This window comes from Narcine bancroftii, chromosome 4 (genome assembly GCF_036971445.1).
Source record: "Narcine bancroftii isolate sNarBan1 chromosome 4, sNarBan1.hap1, whole genome shotgun sequence".
In the NCBI taxonomy this organism is placed as follows: Eukaryota; Metazoa; Chordata; class Chondrichthyes; order Torpediniformes; family Narcinidae; genus Narcine; species Narcine bancroftii.
Window position 1 is genome coordinate 63,349,792 of NC_091472.1, and position 23,317 is coordinate 63,373,108.

Sequence of the window (23,317 nt, forward strand, 5' to 3'; positions counted from 1 at the left end):
ATTTTGGTTAATATGGTTCATAGTGTGAAAAATAAATTAAAAGAAACGCCTGGTGAGTTTCTAAATTCAAGTCTAAGCACAACGCTCTATGATCTGGCTAGTTATAGAAACATAGAAGATAGGAGCAGGAGTATGTCATTCGGCCTTCCGAGCCTGCTCCGCCATTCAATGAGATCATGGCTGATCTTAATGTTCAGTACCCCGTCCCCGCCCTCTCTCCGTAACCTCTAATTCCCTTAAACTGAAGAAATATATCTAATTCCCTCTTAAATATATTCAATGAACCTGCCTCTACTGCCCTCTGTGGCAATGAATTCCACAGATCCACCACCCTCTGGGTTAAGAAATTCCTCCTCATCTCGGTCCTAAATGGTTTGCCTATTATCCTCAAACCATGGCCCCGGGTTTTGGACTCCCCCACCATTGGAAACATCCCTTCCGCATCCATTCTGCCCAGTCCTGCCAGAATTTTATATGTCTCTATGAGATCCCCTCTCAATCTTCTAAACTCCAGCAAGTACAATCCCAAATTGCGCAACCTTTCCTCATAAGTTATTACTGCCATTCCAGGTATCAGCCTGGTGAATCGCCTCTGCACTCCCTCCATTGCAAGAACATCTTTCCTCAGATAAGGCAACCAAAACTGCACACAATACTCCAAGTGTGATCTCACCAAGGCTCTGTACAGCTGCAGTAAGGTATTTTTATTCCTATACTCAAACCCTCTTGATATGAAGGCCAACATACCATTTGCCTTTTTAACCGCCTGCTGTACCTGCATGCTCGCCTTCAGTGATTGGTGCACAAGAACCCCTAGGTCTCTCTGCACTTCCCCATCTCCCAATCTATTGCCATTCAAATAGTAATCTGCCCTCCGGTTTGTATTACCAAAGTGGATAACCTCACATTTTCCACATTGTAGTGCATTTGCCATGTATCTGCCCAGTCCCTCAATTTATCTAAATCACACTGGAGCTTCCTGACCCCCTCTTCAGTGCACACAACCCCTCCTAGCTTAGTGTCATCTGCAAATTTGGAGATATTACAATCAATCCCCTCATCTAGATCATTAATGTAAATTGTAAACAGCTGGGGTCCCAGTACAGATCCCTGTGGCACCCCACTGGTCACTGCCTGCCAAGCCGTTTATCCCAACTCTCTGTCTTCTATCTGCCAGCCAGTTCTCAATCCACATCAATACCTTGCCCCCAATCCCAAGAGCCTTGATTTTGCATGCTAGTCGTTTATGTGGGATCTTATCGAAGGCCTTTTGGAAGTCCAGGTACGCCACATCCACTGGCTTTCCCCCATCTATTTTACCTGTCACCATCTCAAAGAATTCCAATAGATTTGTCAAGCATGATTTACCTTTCGTAAATCCATGTTGACTCTGTCCGATCCCTTCTCTGCTAGTCGTATGCTCCGCTATTACATCCTTAATAATGGATTCCATCATTTTGCCCACTACTGATGTAAGGCTCACCGGCCTATAATTCCCCGCTTTTTCTCTACCCCCCTTTTTAAATAGTGGGGTAACATTAGCTACCCTCCAGTCCATGGGTACTGATCCTGAGTCTATCGAGTTCTGGAAAATAATTCTTAAAGCATCTGCTATCTGAATGTCCACTTCCTTAAGTACCCTAGGATGTAGATTATCAGGCCCTTGGGATTTATCGGCCTTCAATTTCCCCAAGACCATGTCCTTAAAGATACTGATTTCTTTCAGCTCCTCCCTTGCATTAGTCTCTGTGTTTCCGAACATCCTTGGGAGGTTATTTGTATCCTCTCTTGTGAAAACAGAACTAAAGTAAGAATTTAATTGGTCTGCCATTTCCTTATTCCCCATTATATATTCCCCTGATTTTGACTGCAAGGGACCTACTCTGGATTTCACCTATCTTTTCCTCTTGACATATCTATAAAAGCTTTTGCAGTTGGTTTTTATGTTTGCCGCAAGCTTACTTTCGTAATTTATTTTTGCCCTCTTGATTAATCCTTTTGTCCTCCTTTGCTGCATCTTGAACTGTTCCCAGTCTTCGAATTTGGCCCATTTACAATGGTCCTTTTCAGGTCTCATTTGAGGACTTTTGTGATTGACAGGAATGGAAAAGCTGACACAGTTTCCATCAACAGGTTGAAGCCGGTGCACATCGATGGTCCATGTTCAGAATCAGAGGACTCGTCATACCCTTGCCAGTCAGACCGTGCATCGCCTGTCATGCACTATCGTACGAGTCGGCTGAGCTGTCAACCCTCTGGACCGCTATGTAGCGGGACAGTGCCAATCAGTCACCTCCTTGCACAGCTCAGAAGCTGAGGGGGGAGGCTGCCATGGTCGTGTACTTACCTTCGTCAGGAGAAGAGTGAGACTGTTAGGACCACCATGTGGTAGTGAGCCAATGAGAAGGTCAGAGGAGTTTAGCTGGGTGGTGTTTGAGGAGGTGAAGAATGCAATGTTGTGTCTAATGAATTAAAAAAACAGGAAAGTCGACTTCATGAAAGAAACAAGTGAGTGCATTCTTTGCTTGTAAGCTGTGGTACATCAGTGTCATTACAAAATTCTAATGAAAGGGATTCATCCAAAATTTGTAGTGTGCGATACAACATCTTGATGATACCAATAATACAGAGAATGATACACAAATTTGATTGCAAGATTAAAGATCTTTGAAAGGTACCAATGATGCATGATAAGAAAATTAAGCATTCTCAACTGGAAAATGGATATTAGGGATATATCTAATGATCTATCTATGAGTATGTAAATTGTGACAGTTAGCTTGAGGTACACAGTTTAACAAGCTGGGGGTAAAAAAAAATCGTAAGAATGCATACGCATCTGGCTCCATTTATAGGTCATCTACTACATCCAGTGGTACTGTTATGGTCTCCTCTTCATCAGTGAGACTGGGCGCACTTTGTTGAGTATCTTGGCTCTTTCTGCTGCAATATCAGGGATCTCCCACTGGCCATCCATTTCAATTCCTCACCCCATTCCTTTGGTGACATATAGTATATGCCCATGGTCTCAAGCATCACTATACTAACACCACACACAAATGAGAGGAACAATGCTTGTTACAGATTTGCGTTAATCTTTAGTTATAAAATATATATTTCTTAGTGAAGTAAGTTAAAGAGTTAAATATATTTCTTTGTAAATTATTTTGAGGGATTGGTTTAGGGAGCACAAAGATCACACATTTGCATTTTAAAAACAGAGAGAGAAAGAGAGAAATTCTTTCAAGATGGCAGCTGACATCATCTCAGAGACTTACTATCTCAGAAAGAGTTTATAGCAAGACTGGAAACAGCAGCATATGCTTGTATTCAGAGATGAAACACATGGAAGGAAAAAAGAATTTGCTGGTAAAATTAGGAAGGATCAAAGGGTACAGTTTCATTAGAGGAGGGATCTCCACAGGTAACAGTGAAAATGCTCAGATAGTGGGGCAGCTCAGTCATTTGTGTTAGTCAGTGTTTTGAAGTTTCGCAATAAAAACTGACATAGGTGAAATAAATTTGATTCGCGGTCGGGGGTGTAATTCGGAGTCAATTCCTTTACTCAAAACAATGTTGAAACTAGAATTAGTTCATGGACTTGTTAAAATAGGGATCAGATCAAATTTACCAGTAGATGGTATTTTGTTGTTATTAGGAAATGATTTGGCAGAGGGTAAAGTTGTCCCTGCAGTGAAATTAACATATAAGCTAGTCATTGGTGCATATCCAGCATGTGCAGTTACAAGGGTGATGGGGAAAACGCCAGTGAAACCAGTGATGTACAAATTGATTTAAAAGGGTCAAAAGTCTGTGACAATGCACAACAGCTGCAAAAGCATGTCATTATCCACAGCATAATTAATAGAAAGACAGAATGAAGATACTGATCTTGCTGAAGTTAGAGATAAAGCATGAGGAAATTAAGAAAGTGCCAGTTGGATATTGTTTTAATGACGGTTTATTGATGAGAAAATGGAGGTCACACGAGATTCCTGCTAATGAAGAATAGGCAGTTGTTCATCAGGTTGTAGTTCCTAAAGATTATATGGATGAAATTTTGACTTTGGCACACAGCACACCCGAAGGTGGGCATCTTGGAGTAAAGAAAATCACCTATAAAATTATGAAACAATTTTATTGGCCCAATTTAAGAAAATTTGTTAAGACATTTTGTAGGACCTGTCACACTTGTCAAGTTGTGGGGAAACCTAATCAAGGTCCACCAGCTGTACCTTTAAAACCTATTTTTTGTTTTCGGAGAACCTTCTTCTTAAGTCATTGTGGATTGTATTGGTCATTGCCTCAAACAAAATCTGGAAATGAATATTTGTTGACTATGATATGTACATCTTCCAGGTTTTCCGAAGCCATACCACTTAGGAATATTAAAGTGAAACTGTGTCTGAAGCTCTAGTGAAATGTTTCACTTCGTTTGGGTTGCCTAAAGAAATACAGTCAGATCAGGGAAGTAACTTTATGCCAGATGCGTTACAGCAGTTAGTAGCTGAACAAATTACATCATCTGCATATCATCCATAATCTCAGGGAGCTTTAGAGAGGTTCCATTCAACTTTAAAAACTATGATGAGGACTTATTGTTGTGAGAATGAGACAGACTGGGATGAAGGTGTTCATTTACTTTTGTTTGCAGAAAGGGAATCTGTTCAAGGATCATTAAGTTTTAGTCCTATTTGGACGAAGTTAGGGGACCTTTAATGTTGCTAAAGAATAGTGGTTATTGAGGATGTGCAGTTGAACTTGTTGGATTACGTTTCAAAGTTTAAAGATCATTTACAAAAAGTATGTAAATTAGCTGAGGAGAATTTAAAAATGGCTAAGGTAATATGAAGGTTTGATACGACAGGAAAATCTCGATAGAGAATTTTTAAACCGGGGATAAAGGGTTAATTCTGTCCCCAACAATTTCTAATCCTCTTAGAGCAAGATTTTCAGGTCCTGATGAGATAAAATCCAAGGTAAATAAGTTAACTACATAGTTTAAACACCTGATAGGACACACAGACTTGCATTGTCAACTTGTTAAAACTTTATTTTGAGAATTTGGATGTTAGCCAGAAACAGCCTTTACCAGAGGTCTTGATTGTAAAAAAACTGAAAGGGTTGAGGATCATGAAATAATACAAGCAGACTTTTCTGCGAGTAATTTTAAAGAGAAATTGTTTGATAAACTTTTGAAAGCCAATCTTACTGTTAATTTAACTAAGAGTGAATTTTGTCATGTTCAAGTGACTTAACTTGGTCATTGTTGTTGGCCAAGAAAAATTGGAGACTGTTCAGGTCAAAATTCAGACAATTTCTGAATTTCCTGTACCCACGGGTAAGAAAGATGTGAAGAGATTTTTAGGAATGGTAGATATTATAAGAAGTTCTGTAAAAACATTGCTGACATTGCTCTTGCCCTAATTTTTTGAAGAAGAGTGAAAAGTTTATTTGGACAGCAATGTGTCAGGAAGCATTGACAAACTGAAAGACATATTATGTCATAAACTTGTACTTAAATCACCTCATTTTGAGAAGCCATTTGCTTCCGGCAGTCAATGCCAGTGAGGATGCAGCAAGTTCTGTATAAGGGATGATGGTGATGCTTACTTATCTAAGAAATTCAATAAAGATCAAAACAATTATTCTACTATTGAGAAGTAATTATTGTCCCATATATTAGCTCTGCAACATTTTGAAGTATTTCTTTGCATTGCTATGGGACCAATTATTGTGTACACTGACCATAATCCCTTGGTGTTTTTGAGTAAAATTAAAAGTAAGAAGAGATAGTTATTGAATTGGTTTAATTTTGCAACAATATAATTTAATAATGGTGCACATCAAAGGCAAGGATGATGTCATTACTGATTGCCTTTCACGATGTTAGATTTGCAATGTTATTGAAAAGATAAGTGTTATATTTGCCTGTATTGCATTGTATAATTTTAGAGTGTAGTATTTACAAGAAAAATTGAAGTTTTTAAAATTTTGACCTTTTGGAAGTTCAAAATTTTCTCTGTGGGATGGAGGTGTAAAGGATTTATGTTGATCTTTAGTTATAAAAAATATATATCTTAATAAAGTAAGTTAAAGATTTAAATATATTCCTTAGTAAGTTATTTTGTGAGATTGGTTTCAGAGGCACAAAGACCAGACATTTGCATTTTTAAAACAGAGATTCTTTCAAGAAGGCAGCTGACATCATCTCAGAGACAGATGTCTGCTGTGACTAAAGCTGAACCAGAGAGATGAACAATTTTATGATGGTTCTTGAAATACTGAGAACAATGTACTGTTTACTTACGAAGCATTTACCTGGTCAACCTTAGACTACTCAGAAGCAGGAGAGAAACATCAAACAATTACTTTGATTTTAAGTTTGGGAAGACAAACATTCAATTATGCTTTTTAGCATGAAGATGTTAAAAGGTTCAGAAGGATTTCAAAGGCTGTTATGATATGATATCATATGACATGAAAGATCTGTATGGAATATATAATCAAAATCAGACATTTTTTAATCAGATGAAGAAGAGAAGGTCATCCTGTATTAACAGAATTGGAAAAGCAACCACAAATTATTTTGAAAGAAGGAATATGGTGAAGGTGGCGGTGCTGCCAGAGCCGCTGTAGCAGCAGTGTTGCCGCAGACCCACAAGGAGTGAGAGAGCGGAGATGCAGCACTCCCGTGGGGTCCAGCCACCCAGTCGACTGCCGTTGGCACTGCAAGGGGTTTGAACGGCCCACTGAGGGAGCCGTCAGTGGTTTTAATTAAAATTCTGTAGCCGTGGGTCTGCACCCAAAATGGCGGCATCCACTAATCGGTAGCAGACACGAGGGGCTGCAGACTCCGGGGAAGCGAAGGACTGGAGCAGGGCACCAGAGGACAGGAAGATTGCACCCATCTGAGAAGGAGAAGCAGAGGACACTCTTTGGGGGGGGATGGTGACCACGGTAGCGGACTAGTAAGGGGGCTCTGCAGCATGCAGAGGGCTGCTGGTGACCTGAGCAGAGGAATCCATGGAAGACGTGGGCTGCTGGAAACTACTGTTGGGAGACTCGCTCTGGAGCTCGGGTTGCCAATGATTGGGACTGGACTCTGTGTGGCTACGAGGACTCCGGAGGTGCTGGAGACAAATCTACAGACACTTTGCGACTCTTGTGGGGGGGGGGGGAATACTCTTTTGGTTCTCTTTCTCTGACTGTAAGACTTTAAGATGCACTTAGTCAATTCCTGCCGATGGTGAATCTGTCTGCCTTGCAGCAGACAAAAAGAAATTTAATGTAATATGTCTCTGTTTTATTACTATAATAATAAATTGAATCTTGATCTTGAAGGCTGCCTGTGTTTTCCATAATAAAATGAGGAACAGCAAAAGTGGTATTTTAAATGAAATAGCCACTCCGACTGCCTCTAAGAGGGCAGCCTCATGAAAAAAGGTCACTCTTGCTTAAGAAAGAAATCATCATGAAAAGCAGATTCCATAATAATATAATAATAATAACAATTACAGCACGGAAACAGGCCATTAGGCCCTTCTAGTCCGCACCGAACCAAACACCCCTTTCTAATCCCACCTCCCTGCACAATGTCCATAACCCTCCATCTTCCTCTCATCCATATACCTGTCCAACCTTTTCTTAAATAATACAATTGACTCCGCCGCCACTATTTCTCCCGGAAGATCATTCCACACAGCTACCACTCTCTGAGTAAAGAAGTTCCCCCTCATGTTACCTCTAAACCTCTGCCCCTTAATTCTTAACTCATGTCCTCTTGTTTTAATCTTTCCTCCTCTTAACGGAAATAGTCTATCCACATCCACTCTGTCTATCCCTTTCATAATCTTAAATACTTCTATCAAATCCCCTCTCAACCTTCTACGCTCCAAAGAATAAAGACCCAATCTGTCCAATCTCTCCCCATACTCCAGATGCTTAAACCCAGGCAACATTCTGGTAAACCTTCTCTGCACTCTCTCCACTCTGTTTATATCCTTCCTATAATTAGGCGACCAGAACTGCACACAGAACTCCAAATTAGGCCGCACCAACGTCTTATACAATCTCAACATCACCTCCCAACTCCTATATTCCATGCAATGATTGATAAAGGCCAGCATACTAAAAGCCTTCTTCACCACCCTATTCACGTGAGTTTCTACCTTCAGGGAACGATGTACCGTCACTCCTAAATCTTTCTGCTCTTCTGTATTCCTCAATGCTCTCCCATTTACCACATATGTCCTATTCTGATTCTTCTTACCAAAATGAAGCACCTCACACTTATCAGCATTAAATTCCATCTGCCATTTTTCAGCCCACTTTTCTAAGCAGCCCAAATCCCTCTGCAATCCTAGAAAACCTTCTTCATTATCCACTATTCCACCTATCTTAGTATCGTCTGCATATTTACTAATCCAATTCACCACCCCATCATCTAGATCATTAATGTATATAACGAACAACAATGGGCCCAATACAGATCCTTGAGGCACACCACTGGTCACCGGCCTCCAACCTGACAGACAATTATCCACTACCACTCTCTGGCCTCTCCCTTTCAGCCAATGTTCAATCCATTTGACTATCTCAAAATTTATACCTAAAGACTGCACCTTCCTAACTAACCTTCCATGTGGTACCTTATCGAAGGCCTTACTGAAGTCCATATAGACAACATCCACTGCGCTACCCTCATCCACATTCCTAGTCACCTCTTCAAAAAATTCAATCAGATTGGTCAAACATGACCTTCCTCCCACAAATCCATGTTGAGTACTCCTGATCAGACCCTGTCTATCCAGATGTTTATAAGTACTATCTCTAAGAATTTTCTCCATTAATTTACCTACCACAGACGTCAAACTTACAGGCCGATAGTTGCCAGGCTTCCTCCTTGAACCCTTTTTAAATAACGGAACCACATGCGCAATGCGCCAATCCTCCGGCACTATCCCCATATCTAATGACATTCGAAAAATTACCGCCAGAGCCTCTGCTATTTCCTCCTTCACTTCTCTCAATGTCCTGGGGAAGATCCCGTCTGGTCCTGGAGACTTATCCACCTTTATATTCTTCAAAAGCCTTAAAACTACACCTTTTGTAATCTCTATATTCCCCATATTTACCCAATTTGCTTTTTTTATCCCACATCTCCCAATATCCTTCTCCTTAGTGAATACCGAAGAAAAGAAACTGTTCAATATCTCCCCCATTTCTCTAGGTTCCACACACAGTTTTCCACTCTGATTTTCTAAGGGACCAATTTTGTCTCTAGCTTTCCTCTTACCATTAACATATTTGTAGAACTCTTTTGGATTTGTTTTCACCCTACTTGCCATAGTTTTCTCGTACCTTCTTTTAGCTTTCCTAATTCCTCTCTTAAGATTCCTCTTACATTCAATGTATCTTTCAAACATCTCCTTAACTCCATGCTTCTTATATCTAATGTACGCCTCCCTTTTTCTTCGAACCAAGTTTCCAATATTCCTTGAAAACCACGGCTCTCTCAAACCTTTTGCCCCTCCTTTTAACCTAACAGGAACATAAAGCTTTTGCACTCTCAAAATCTGATCTTTAAAAGACTTCCATCTCTCTACTACATCCTGCCCATAAAACAAATTGTCCCAATGCACACCCTGCAAGTCCTTTCGCATCTCCTCAAATCTAGCTTTTCCCCAATCAAAAACCTCAATCCTTGGCCCTGATTTCTCTCTTTCCATAATGACATTGAAGCTGATGGCATTATGATCACTGGACCCGAAGTGCTCGCCAACACTAACCTCCGTCACTTGACCCATCCCATTTGCCAACAGTAGATCTAACACTGCTCCTTCTCTGGTCGGCACCTCTACATATTGTTGTAAAAAACTATCTTGCACACATTTCACAAACTCTAACCCATCCATTCCTTTCACAGAATGTGTTTCCCAATCTATATGTGGAAAATTAAAATCTCCCATAATTACAACCCTGTGCTTATCACAAATATCTACTATCTCCCTACAGATTTGCTCCTCTAGGCCTCGGTCCCCTCCGGGTGGTCTATAATACACCCCTACAAGTGTAACCTCTCCTTTCCTACTCCTCAGTTCCACCCAAATAGCCTCCGTGGATGTGCCCTCTAATCTATCCTTCCTAGGCACCGCTGTAATATTTTCCCTGACAAGCAATGCAACCCCACCTCCTCTTGCCCCTCCGACTCTATCACACCTAAAACAATGAAACCCAGGGATATTCAGTTGCCAATCACATCCCTCCTGCAACCATGTCTCACTAATCGCTACCACATCATACTTCCAAGTATCAATCCACACCTTCAGCTCATCCACCTTTTTTACAATACTCCTGGCATTAAAATATATGAATTTCAGGGATTTCCCATTTTTTAATCCCTGTTTTCCCTCATCTTTAAGAACAACATTATTTACTTTTCCTGACAATTGCCCTTCATCTTCTTCCAGAGCATTTCCCTTCTCTATCACCTGCCCATCCATATTCAAATACTTACTACAAACTTTCATTGTTTTCATTCTAACCTTCTCCTTACTGCTCTGTACTATTTTGTTCCCTCCCCCCAACCATTCTAGTTTAAAGGATCCTGAGTAGCCCTAGCAAATACCTCTGCCAGGATTCTGGTCCCCCTGGGATTTAAGTGTAACCCGTCCTTACTATACAGGTCACATCTCCCCCAAAAAAGGTCCCAGTTATCCAGAAACTTAAAACCCTGCCCCTTACTCCACCCCTTCAGCCACGTGTTAATCCTCCACCTCATCCTATTTCTATTCACACTGTCACGTGGCACAGGGAGTAATCCAGAGATTACCCCCTTTGCGGTCCTTCTTTTTAACTCCCTACCTAACTGCCTGTACTCACTTTTTAGGACCTCTTCTCTAATTCTCCCTATGTCATTGGTACCTACATGTACCACGACCTCTGGCTCCTGTCCCTCCCACTTTAGGATATCTGGGACACGAGCAGCAACATCTCGGACCCTGGCACCAGGGAGGCAAACCACCATCCGGTTCTCCTTGCTGCGTCCGCAGAATCCCCTATCCGTCCTCTTAACTATGGAGTCTCCTACCACAATTGCCCTCCTCTTCCTTTCCCTCCCTTTCTGAGCTACAGGGGCCGACCTCGTGCCGGAGGCACAGCCACTGTCACTCCCCCCAAATTAAACCTTCTTAGGCACGATAAGAGGGAGTTTGCAAAATCACTTGTATGAAGAAACATTGCTCTGAAAACGGCTCTACAAAAGAAGTTCTACATAAGATGTTTGATGCTGAAATTTAAAATGGACTTTTCAGAATTATGCCTAAACTGTAATAGTTTGGGATTTAATCACACATACATAATTGTTGAAACTGTTCCAAATGAAAGGAATATCATTAATTACTGAAAAAATAATTATAATAATGAAAATGAGATGTGGATACATTCAGCTTTCATACAGAAAGTATAAAAATAAATGTTAAAAGAGCTCATAAATATAATCACAAGCATTTAAAAAAGGTTACCTGACTGTAGGTACTTGTTGACAATAGCAGGAGATCTTGCATCAGATCACGGTGAACTGTTTTGTATTCACAACCTTCAATTGTCAAAGTTCGTAGCTGTACACAACAGAATGATAAATTAATTTTCATCTCATCACATTCAAATATTTCAAATTTCTCTCAAATGCTATTCCATTAAAATTATTCAACCTAGTGGGATAAACACCCATCAGGATCAGTGATGTGGAATGGACATACCTCATGCTGCAGCATAACTCTATCAATTAGCAGTGCTCGGATGTGTTGTTTTTTCCCATGAAGCTGTATGTACACAAAAATAAAAATAATACTCTAGAAACATACAATACCGTAAAATGTACGTATTTACCTTTTCAATATTTTTATTGGTTTTATCAAATAAATACTCTATTGGTACATAACAATAAAATAATTAGCAATTCTTGTATAGCAATACAAATAGTAAAAAGAAAGATAAAAAGAAAAACACTATACTAATTATCCGATTCAATCCCCTTCCTTTGGTGGCTACTGACTAACATAAACAGTCCACAACTAATAATAAAAAAAAGGAAGGTAAACAAAAACCAAAAACTAGTTAATCTTACTCATTTTGAAAATAATTAAGAAAAGAATCCTATAAAGAAGCCAAATTAAGATTCATTTCAGTAGTGGAATATCTAATTTTTCCTAAAGTCAGACATGCCATCATATCGGACAACTATTGAGTATGAATGGGAGGGACAGCATCTTTCCATCTCATTAAATGGCCCTTCTTGCAATAAGGGCAACTACGTGGGATTGTGAAGCAGTCAGAATTAAACCAGATGGCCCATTTATTCCAAAGAGAGCAATAAAAGGATTTGGAATCAAATTAACATTATGAACTAAAGACAAGATACGAAATACCCCTTCCCAAAAATTAGAAAGAAAAGAACGTAACCAAAACATGATACCTTCTTCAGTAATAATATTTATCACATTTAGAAGAGAGATTAGAATAGAATTTAGCAAATTGAACTTTGGAATAGTGGGCTCAGTGTACTACCTTAAATTATAATAATGAATGTCTAGCACAAAGAGAGGATGTATGTACTCATTTCAGAATAGAATTCCCTGTAGTTTCAGAAAACGGCTGTTGAAAATCTTTTTCCCACAGTTTTTTAATTCTGTCCAGGGAAATATCCCTAGAATATAAAAGTAATTCATAAAGGTCAGATACCACCCCTTTATAATTAGGATGAAAATTATAAATCATCCCTAAGCTTCGAAATGAAAGAATTTTAAAAGTTCCTAAACGTTAAATAGCAAAAAAAAAATGTCTAGGTATTTTAAATTTGGTGGACAATTGTTTAAAAGAAGCAAGATTTTGGTCAGTAAAAATATCTGTAAAAGATTAGATACCTAACTGATGATAACCGCTATCTTGAACGAACGTTTTTAAAAAAAGGAATGACCTAAAAAGGAAGGACCAATTAATAAAAATCTATGATACCCAATATGTTTTCTAAATTGAAACCAGATTCTCAATATATGTCTAAACAACAAAATTATCAGTTAATTTGGATGCCAAAAAAGTAATCGAAAGAAAAGAATATTTTTTAGTAGGTTTGATTTCTAAATTAATCCAACTTAATGTAGTTAAATTTTCCATATGATGAATCTAAAAAAGTAATGTATCTAACATTAGCTGCTCAATAATAAAATATAAAGTTAGGTATTGCCAAACCCCCATTTTTAAATATATTTTGAAGGAAGATTTTCCTAAGATGGGCATTTATTTGTTTAAATGTATATATTTACATGATATGGGATTGGATAAAGAATTAGCTGAGTTAGGGGAAGTGGCAATGATTTGTTAATGGGAATGGTTACAACTTGGAGAGATGTACTGATGTTTTGAGATGTATCAGGAAATCATGCCCAGGATTCTGATCACAATCCAAAACATAAAATAAGTTAATAACTGAGAAAATACACAAAGTATTGGTGACCTAGAATTTGATGAAGCTGGTGAAGAATTAAATATTTGGACAGGATTACCAAATGAGCAATTTGAAGGCTACTTAAATTCAGTAAACAGAGTAGCAAATTTTAAAATATGGAGCCATGCTTCAATATGAGAGGTGGTAAAAGAACTACAAAACAGGCTGAAGAGATTAAAAGTATACTCATATGGTGACTGCTTACAGACATTGTAGTATGACATTAAAAAAATTGAACTTATACAACCCTTTCAACCATGGTAGAATGCCCAAAGGGCACTCCCAAATTAGATGGGGCAAAAAGAATCATGTCAAGTGAAACAGTTACAAACAGTTTAATGGAAAAACTAAACTTGGATTAAAAAATATAAAGCAAAAAAAAAAAAATGGAAATTCACTTGGGAATTCCAGAGAAGGATCAAGGTTTAGTTATAAAGTTTCCCATACTTCTGGGCATCCCTGACTCAACCTATTCTGGTAAATCCTTTTAAAATCCACTATTAAAATCCTCCATTAAACTTCTCGGGAATGCAAGCCTTATTCATACCATATACACAATATCCACAGCTATACATTTTCAATCCTGAAAGTCTACTCATGTTGGAGGTCTGGCTGGCATTAGTTTCAAAAACAGTATGGTCCACAAGTAATAACCAGAAGGCAGATCCTGAGGACTTGCTCCCAGACAACCGTGGAATTTAATGTTAAAAGGTCCAAGGATTGTCCAGAAAATTTACCTTCTATTGGATGTCTCTATGACTGAAATTTCTCATTCTATTTCATCTATTACCTGTATTAAAGATTCTCTATCAAAACTTCACTGTTGGCTTTCTGATGGATCACTGATGATCAGAGGTAGTTCAGAAGAGTTAAAAAAAAAACTTAAAACATGTTAAAAGTTTAGGAACAATGGGATTTTAAAATTAATTATGAATATTTAAACTCAGAGGAAATATGTTAGAATAAACTTGAAATAAGCTGTACACTTAGGAACAGAAAAAGGTATCATGAAGAATAATGTGGAGAAAAATTAAGACTGGATGTGAAAACAATGTAAGAAAAGTTTTAGAAGTTGTATGTCAAATGGGCAGAGGTGGAAATCTATAAGGGGCATGGCTATGATTTAAATGTACAGGTAATTATCCAAGAGAACATGACAGTTTTGCACATATTTAAGTTCTGATCTGAAGCAAGAAAAATGCAGAGTCAACAGCATGTGCTGCTAAATATGGCTTTAGTTCTTTCCATTTCTATTTAAGAAGACACTTCTTACGATTAAAATTGAGCTAAAAAAATAAATAACAAAAAGAAACCATAAAATAATTCACTGCTGTTTGGCCTAAGTAATTCTGAACTAGTAAAGTAGTACAGAGTTTTGAAGAAGAGAGTGGAAATGATAAATGATGTAATAATAAATGATTTGGCCTGTGACAACATAGGCACTAGACTTCACTTCATCTAGGACATCTACACAAGGTGGTGTCTTAAAAAAGCAGCCTCTACCCTCAAAGACCCCCACCACCCAGGCCGTGCCCTCTTCACTCTGCTGCCATCAGGGTAAAGGTACAGGAGCCTAACGACGAGCACTCAGCAGCACAAGGACACCTTCTTCCCTGCCGCCATAATATTCCTAAATAATTAATGAACCAACGACACTGCCTTACTTTTGGTGTACTATTATTATTTAAATTTTATTTTTTATATGTTTGCACTTTGATGCTGCTGCAAAACACTGAATTTCATCATTTGTTCATGACAATAAATCCTGATTCTGATTTCTGAAGAACGTCAAAAGGTAATTCTGCAGGAGTGAGAAGCTGCAGATGTGAATAGAGCATAAGCAACATGGAAAATAATTGCATGCCAAATTTCAGAGGGCAAGAAGGATAACCAGTAATAATACATTACAATCCTGTGGATTTTATTTGTAAATGACCAGAGCAATCTCAATGAAGCAAACAGCACTAAATATATTTAACATATTTAACTCATCCTGCATCCAATGTCATCTAACCTTCTTGACCAGCTATTCATGAAGGATCTTGTCAAAGGCCTTCCTAGTGTCCATGTAGACACCTACTGCCCTACTCTTGTCATCTTCTTGAACACCTATTCAAAAGAATCTAATTTAAATCAATTTTCTTTGCAAAAATCCATGCTAACTATCCCTGTTCTAACCTTGCCTTTCCAAATGGAGATCCTGTCTCTCAAAGTCTCCTCCAGAAACTTTCCCATTATTGGCTGTCATTATCTGTTTTGTTGCATACAGAACTGCACCTTTCTAAATGAGGAGATGCTCTCCAACAATAAATATAACATTCAAACATGTGATATGTCAGAATTTGGACATTGTCGAAGGTGAGGCAGGTATTTGCACCATCACAGAATAACTAAGTAATGCCATTTGAAAGAAACACTGTAAATACAATTGGCAATTTTCTCATCATTATTATATTTGAGGAGTTAATAAATGTTATGGGTGCAAGCCAGAGCTTTGGTTTGCTACGTATTTGGCTCCAAAAATCTTTCCACAAATAATGACTTAATTCTTGACCATTCTCCACCCAACCAACCCACCAAACGATATTCTTCTCCAGTCAAATTAACGAATGTAGTTCCAAACAGTCAAACAGTCCACCTGAATTATACCAAATATCCTTCCCTAAACTTTTTCTCCCCCCATCAGCTAGTATTCTCTGACCACACCCTTCAAGCAAATAATCCCAAACACAGAGAACAATGGTGGACGATATTGTGACTGACAACCACATTGCTTTTCCTTCATTATTGCTGGATCTGAGCAACATAACTCATTATCTAGTAACACATGAGAATTATTAATAACATTAAACTGCAGTTCAAGAAGGTGGCTCAAAAACCAACTTGTCAAGGGCAAATAGAGGTAGGCAATTGGTTCTCATCTTACAATGATGCCCATCTCCCAGATGCATAGAAAAGAAGTACTCTGCATTTTATTACAACTAAAACAAAATCTGAGCTATCCAAGCCTTTGATAATAAATAGGACACATATTTCTATTCAAAGATAGTTAAAAACCATGGGTGGCATGGTTCACAGAACACTATTACAGCGCCAACAATTGGGACGGGGGTTCGAATCCCACACTGTCTGTAAGGAGTTTGAATGATCTACCCATTTCTGCATGGGTTTTCCCCAGAGGGTCTACTTTCCTTCCACATTCAAAATGTAACAAGGGTTGTAGATCAATTGGGAGTAATTGGGCAACATTGGCTTATGGGCCGAAATTGCCTGTTACTAAATTTAAATGTCATCCTCACCCTGTTTTCCATGGATTTTTTCACAAGATTAAAGCTTTTCCATCTGGAGTCAAACTCGTGCTTATAAGAACCTCGAAACTGCAGCAAGTCTCCTATTATCTGAAATTAACATAATAATACTTGTTAACAGCAGTAAAATGCAGCCATTTCCTTTCCTCATGTAAGAAGTGGTTCCACATGCATATTACCGACCCCTCTGTCCTGCAGCATTCTTCAAGTGATAAGCTACATGGTGACACTCAAAAAATAATCGTGGTTGTGCACATCACATACATGACCAAACCACCGTAAGTGCATAATCTCCATCAATAGAAATTGGGAAAAAAAATGTGGGGAACAACTTGACTGAATTTGATGATGACAAAGCCAGAATCCAACTGATATAAGCAATGAGATCAAATATAACTAGAAATAAACCAAGATTCTCAAGCAATATGGTTCCATCCATAAAACAAACAAAAATGATTTTCACTCTCACCTTAATTATTACAAATAAGGATTTAGTGTCATCTTCAGAGTTATCCAACATGTGATCTAAAGAAAAGAAATATATATTGAATATTGCTTGCATAATTTTGATGTTTGTATTATAATTTCTTGTTAAGTAGGAGAAATAAAAATATATTCTTCTTCCTGACCAGTTGTGATCAACTTGGAATTTTGGAAAGAACCTTTTAGATCATGGAGAATTTCAAGGAAAAATTAATGCAATTACCATTAGCCCAAAAAGCAAAATAGACGGTTGACATTTAGAAATTTAGTTAATGTGGCCATACATCAAGATGACAGGAAAAAGAGGTCATAAACTGTGCAGTTGCACATGTCCACACATGCTATTCCAGTTGTTACGGATTGGGTTAACAAAATTACGATAATTTTTTTTAAAAAAAGGTGTAGATTGTGGAGGCTTAGTTTAGGTACATGAACATTTCATAAAAGACATCCCTCATTTAAAATGCAAGAGCTATGCCTAAGGTGGAGCCTACAAGTCTACAGTGACTTTGCAGAGATAATGGAACTGCTTTGGAGAAGGATTTCACAAGTAGGTGTTAATTGGACTGATGTTGATGGAATTGAAATGGACTATTGTCTCTAAAAGCAACAGATCTCTAGTTGGCATCAGGAGTTAAGTCTGGTTGAAGTTAGCTGTTCAAAGAGGGGTTATGTTGTTTTTGTAATCAGAAAGAGGATAAACAAACATGTGATTTCTCTTTGGAGAAAGGAAGAGAAGTCATTTACAACAGGAGTTGGTGTTGGAGGGTGCAAGTTTTGCACTTCCGCTATAAAACCCCATTTGAAGGCAGGTTTTGAGTTCTAAGATCAGCTTATTCTAAACCCTTTTAATTAATTACAAGAGGAATTGACTGGTTAATGTGTTTCTCCTGAAATAGGGGGAAAAAAAAAACCCTGTGGTAACCTGGAAGAAGAGGTTATATTCAGCAAGACACTGAAGTAGCTGATTGAAGGAGATCAGTTTGTCTATGTCCAACAAACGATTAATATCTCTCTGAAACCAACAAACCTTCTGCAGTAACAATTTAAGTTAAAGCACCAGAGCCTGGTGAAGATCATAAATGTTAAATTCTGTGCACAGTATGGAAAATTGCCTAATACCAGTGAACTTGGAGAAGTGAAAAGTGAATGGTTGGACAGTGAAACAAAGAACTTTCCTGAACATATACACATTGCATACACCAGAGAATTAGAAAGGGTTAAGTTAGGTTAATAGTAATAAGTTAAATATTGATCTCATTATTGTGTATGAAGAAAATTGTTTAAGTAACCATGGTGAATTTCTATTGCTGCTGGTTTTTGGAGTCCTTTGGGCTCGTAATACAGTGCTGCTATAATACTGATCCCCAGCTAACATGGAACATTAACCAGATGCAGCCTATCCACAAAATTTAAAAAAAATCTAAAAACTTGCAAATCAATGCTAGCTATCTCTCTTTATGATACATACGTAGCAGTTTTCTCATGACTTGAGCAATCACTTCCCTGTAATTTTCTCTTGAAGAATCTATAAAGTAGAAATTTGAGCACAGATGAGAATTGGCACCATTATTGTTCTTCAGGGGCATAAAATTAATCATTGGGTAGTTTATGTCATAGAGCTATTTTTGAAATTGTACACAATCTGAAAGTATAACATAATTTTGGTTGAGTTTCAGTCTCAACACAATTACAATAAGCTTTTCCTGAGCATTATCCCAAAACGATCAGACGCTCAAACACAAATTTGTGAATGTATACAATAAAACAGAGTAATGGAGTTTTTAAAAAAATCTACTTTTACACATGCAGAGAGACAAAAATAGAGATTTCTATGAATTTCTTCTGACTGTAGTTAGTGTGATCGAATCTGCCTTTAAATTTAGACATATTATTTAATTTAGTTTAATTAAATTAAATTAGTTTAATTTAATTTAATTTTAATTTAACATGATAACAGGACATTTCGGCCCACAAGTCCATGCCGCTCAATTTATACCCAACTGAGCCACAGCAACCCCCCACCCCCTGTACGTTTTGAATGGTGAGAGGAAACTGAAGTCCCTGGGGAAAGCCCACACAGATACAGTAAGAATGTACAAACTCCTTATGGACAGCTCATGATTCAAGCCCCAGACCCGATCACTGGCACTGTAAAGGTACTGCACTAACTGCTACGACAACCATGCCGCTCAAATCTATTATTACATGAATCTTCCAATTCCACTGTACATGATAATTTGAAATAAATCACGATTAATTTAATTTCTGCCATTTGTACACTGTATAAATTATTAAGGAAAATCATCAATAGAATTTTCAAGTTCAATTTTTATCAAGCAAAATTATTTTCCAACATAATGCACAAAATATGTGGTTCCTTTACTTCTTTATTTGCAAATTATGTTAAGAGATCCTGAAATTAAAATGAAGAAATGCACATTATGTACTAACAAATACTTATATAATATGTGTAAGTTCTATTTTAATTTTAGATTCATAGCATCTACTAAATTAATTTACTTTACAACATACCATAATTAACACCAGTGCAAAGTTTGGTTTCATCCAAAGACATCAAAGTTGGAGCTCTGCAAAACAAAAAATGTAAATCTTTAAACATTATAAAGAACATGCACCAAAACCTGAACACAGATATCAGTACTTCATCAGAAACATTCTGACAAGAAATGGAAACATCAGCATAATTTAATAAACCTGTGACTCAAAAATGAAAAAATACAAATATCAAGATTAATGAACAGGAATATTATATTCAAATAATTGCACAAATTATTTTGCATAACTCACTTGCATAGAATGTTAAAGGCAAGGAAAATCCTGCACTCTCAATGAAACTCAGCATTTCAAAATACTGTACTTCCACTTAAAACATTTCAATGCACACTCCATGTAGCATTGGAGTATTCATTTTCTGACAAATCTTTGCGTAAAATTTTAACTATCTTGAGCTCAATCTACAGTTTTCCATTTTAGAGTAAACTGTTTTAACATATAGAACATTACAATAAACCTGCTTTATGACAACAGATTAAGGGAAAATATGATAGATTATTCTGAGTGACATCCAAAAGACTCAAAATGAAATAAACAGTCACTGATAGCAGGTAGCTACCTGATTCAAATGTAATCTCTTCTATGCCCAAATAGTCTCGGACTTGTTTTTTTGCTCACAAGTGAAAAACTGATCCTTACAAACTTTTACAGAACATACCCAGCACTCGCAGAAAAATATTAATGTAAATAATGGGAAGAAACAAAATAAAGGAATATATTGAAAAAGCAAGCAACAGGTTTCGTACAAACAAAAGACAAATGATATTTAATTCTAAATTTCCTTACAAGTCATGAATGGGGTCACCTCCCAGGAAAGGCAACAGACTCCCTGAGCCCATCAGGCAGTTCTGTACAATACACAAACTCTGGTGAATATCATCCCTGAGGAGAAAAGTGGAAGCAATTATACTTCTTAAAGAATGTAAATATTTGTCTAAATAATTATACTTAACCATTCAAATGTAAGTTTTTTTATTTAAAATTCTTTCACATGATTCTGAAGCACTGTGACTAGACAATTAAAACACACAGGGCAGAATCAAGTAATTTGCTGAGTCAATCTGGAGAGATCAAAGTGAAATAATGGAAATGCAACCAAGAGATGACAAGATCTGCTTAGATATTGTTCTACTCAACAATATCAAAGACTGCAAACAAATTAAGATACTTGAAACACATTAATGACTGATGAGAACTTTCTCTGGATATGGCAGGGGTATTCATAACAGGGCATGGAGGGATAGAGAGAGGATCTGATCAGAGGAATAAATGGAAAAACCAAGCAAAAGGATTTGCACAAAAAAAAACAATTGATATTCAACTCTAAATTTTCTTACAAGTCACGAATGGGGTCACTTCCCAGGAGAGGTAACAGACTCCTTGAGCCCAATGAGTGGGTTCAATGGGTGCAGGAAAGAAATTAATTTGGTAGATCACAATATTTCTGAAGATTTCAGAAAAGTAAGTTTTTGACACATTCAAAGAGAACTCAAAATTTTCAGCCAATTCTGTGGAGTATGAGAAGTAAAATTAGTGCTGTATGTACTTTGAAAGTCTATTTCATTGTGATCAATGAGACATAAAACTAATGGCACATGTAAATGATAACAAAACGCTTTTAAAAATTGGCCTTTTAATATTGAACGCAATCCAAAAAAGGGTTGTGAGTTTGAAAATTGTGTGGAAGAGATAAAACAATATTTGTCGGGCTAGCAAATTAAACAACAAAAGAATCAATGACGAGTCATGGGTCGAATCAGAATCTGGCAAATTTGAATCTAAACACAGGATAAAACCAAGTTGAAAACCATTAGTTTTTGAAGAAACAACTGAGTGTCACAATGAATATTGGGGTTTATTGGGTTGAAGAATGGATCCTAGAAATATTTGATAGACATCCTAAATACACAAATGAGCTGAAAGTAAGAGTGAAAATCAAAGTCAGAAAACAATGGATTTGGGTGTACAGTTTCAAGATTTATAAAATCTTGCTGGTAACAAGTCATGGCAATATTCATCAATTAGTTCAAAGATGCAGCTTTACACTGGATGTTCTCATCGTAGACATAAAAGTTGTGACAGTAAAAGACAACAAGGGGCAGAAGTTTGTCGCTGGAATTCACGCCATTTGTATTTTCTTATACATTCATATTATAAATTAAAATACTGAAATAAAGCCACTGTCATGTGAATGTTAAAAGGTAGTATATGGATGTTTGAGCACAGAAACAGTTAATCCAGAGACAACAAAATTTCCTACCATTATTCCTGCCAATTTTTCAGCAGTATTACCTTTTTAATTACTGGAAAATATTACACTTTCATACCTCATCTTCACTTTATATCAGACAGAAGTTGTCAAAGGGTCATGACTTCATGTTTACATAACCCATATACACCACTTTGTTAAGCCAACTAAAATAATTAGATCTTAATAGAAAACCAAGATAGGTACTGAGCTAGGTACTGAGAGAAAAATATGTATCCTATGTAAAATTGACAGGGTAGAAATAACATCAACAAGAAAAAAATCAATGTTATGAGATTATTTTTTTCTATTAGATCATCTTTCCCTCTCATTACTCTCAAAAGGAATATCTTTTTAATTAATATAATGACAAACCTTGACATTTCTATTTCTCCATCAGCACACCGTTGGAGCCTGGAGAGCTCAGGCTGAAGAAAGTTATCCAACAAGTAGTAAGCAAAAGTAATCTCCTCTTCAGAAGGTACATGCCACTGAATCCCTAACTTCCATAGATCTCCTGGTTTCCCCCAATCCTTCAGACATATTTTGGGTCAAAAGAAGACAGTTGAATAGAATTACTTAACAACAATATTTTTATTTCTATTACGCACTCAAATTGGAAAAATGCTTCAGTCATTTGGTTAAACCAAAGTACAAAGTCAGATAACATTTTTTATCATATTAATAACTATTATACCTTAATGGGAAAGTATTCTGTGAATGGTTTATCAAAACCACCTGGCACACTGCAGTACTCTGTTGGATAGATTAATGTAGTTGAACGAAGAAGATGATGTAACAAAGTTCCAGCAAGAGTGTATCCTTGTTTACACTTTAAGTGCAGTGTTCGCTGCAGAATCTTCAAAAGTTGATCCTTGTACAGCAGCAGCTTATCACCATCTACACGTGTTACCTGAAAAAATAGATATTTAAGTGTTGCATTAAATATTCCTACCTTGGAATTATGGACATAGCATCTTACAAACTTAATTTTTTTTTAGCTAATTTTGTGTTGCTGAGAAAATGTCTCCTTTCATTTTGGTTGATCAGATATCAAGCTTTGATTTGGTCCTGGCCTGATAAAAACTTCTGATGATATACAATAAGAGATGATTAGTTGTTACATTTTCTCACTCAAAAACTGGAAATGAGTAATGGAGGTACAAAAAAAATTAAAACATTAAAGCATTAAAA

At 37.2% G+C, this 23,317-nt stretch overlaps 1 protein-coding gene across 5 annotated transcripts in view; it reads right to left on the reverse strand.

Annotated features, from left to right (window-relative positions):
- Positions 1-23,317, reverse strand: part of LOC138760627 (proteasome activator complex subunit 4-like) — a 190,373-nt gene that overhangs the window by 92,597 nt on the left and 74,459 nt on the right. For all 5 annotated transcript variants that reach the window (XR_011355761.1, XM_069931418.1, XM_069931416.1 and 2 more), the window contains 9 exons: positions 22,821-23,036; positions 22,499-22,656; positions 20,662-20,757; positions 19,834-19,889; positions 18,770-18,826; positions 17,285-17,340; positions 16,807-16,905; positions 11,763-11,825; positions 11,526-11,621 (listed from right to left, as the gene is read on the reverse strand). Coding sequence is in view for 4 of the 5 variants with exons in the window: in XM_069931418.1 (XP_069787519.1) it covers positions 11,526-11,621; positions 11,763-11,825; positions 16,807-16,905; positions 17,285-17,340; positions 18,770-18,826; positions 19,834-19,889; positions 20,662-20,757; positions 22,499-22,656; positions 22,821-23,036 (897 nt within the window). In the remaining variant the exon portion in view is untranslated. The remainder of the gene's footprint in view (positions 1-11,525; positions 11,622-11,762; positions 11,826-16,806; positions 16,906-17,284; positions 17,341-18,769; positions 18,827-19,833; positions 19,890-20,661; positions 20,758-22,498; positions 22,657-22,820; positions 23,037-23,317) is intronic.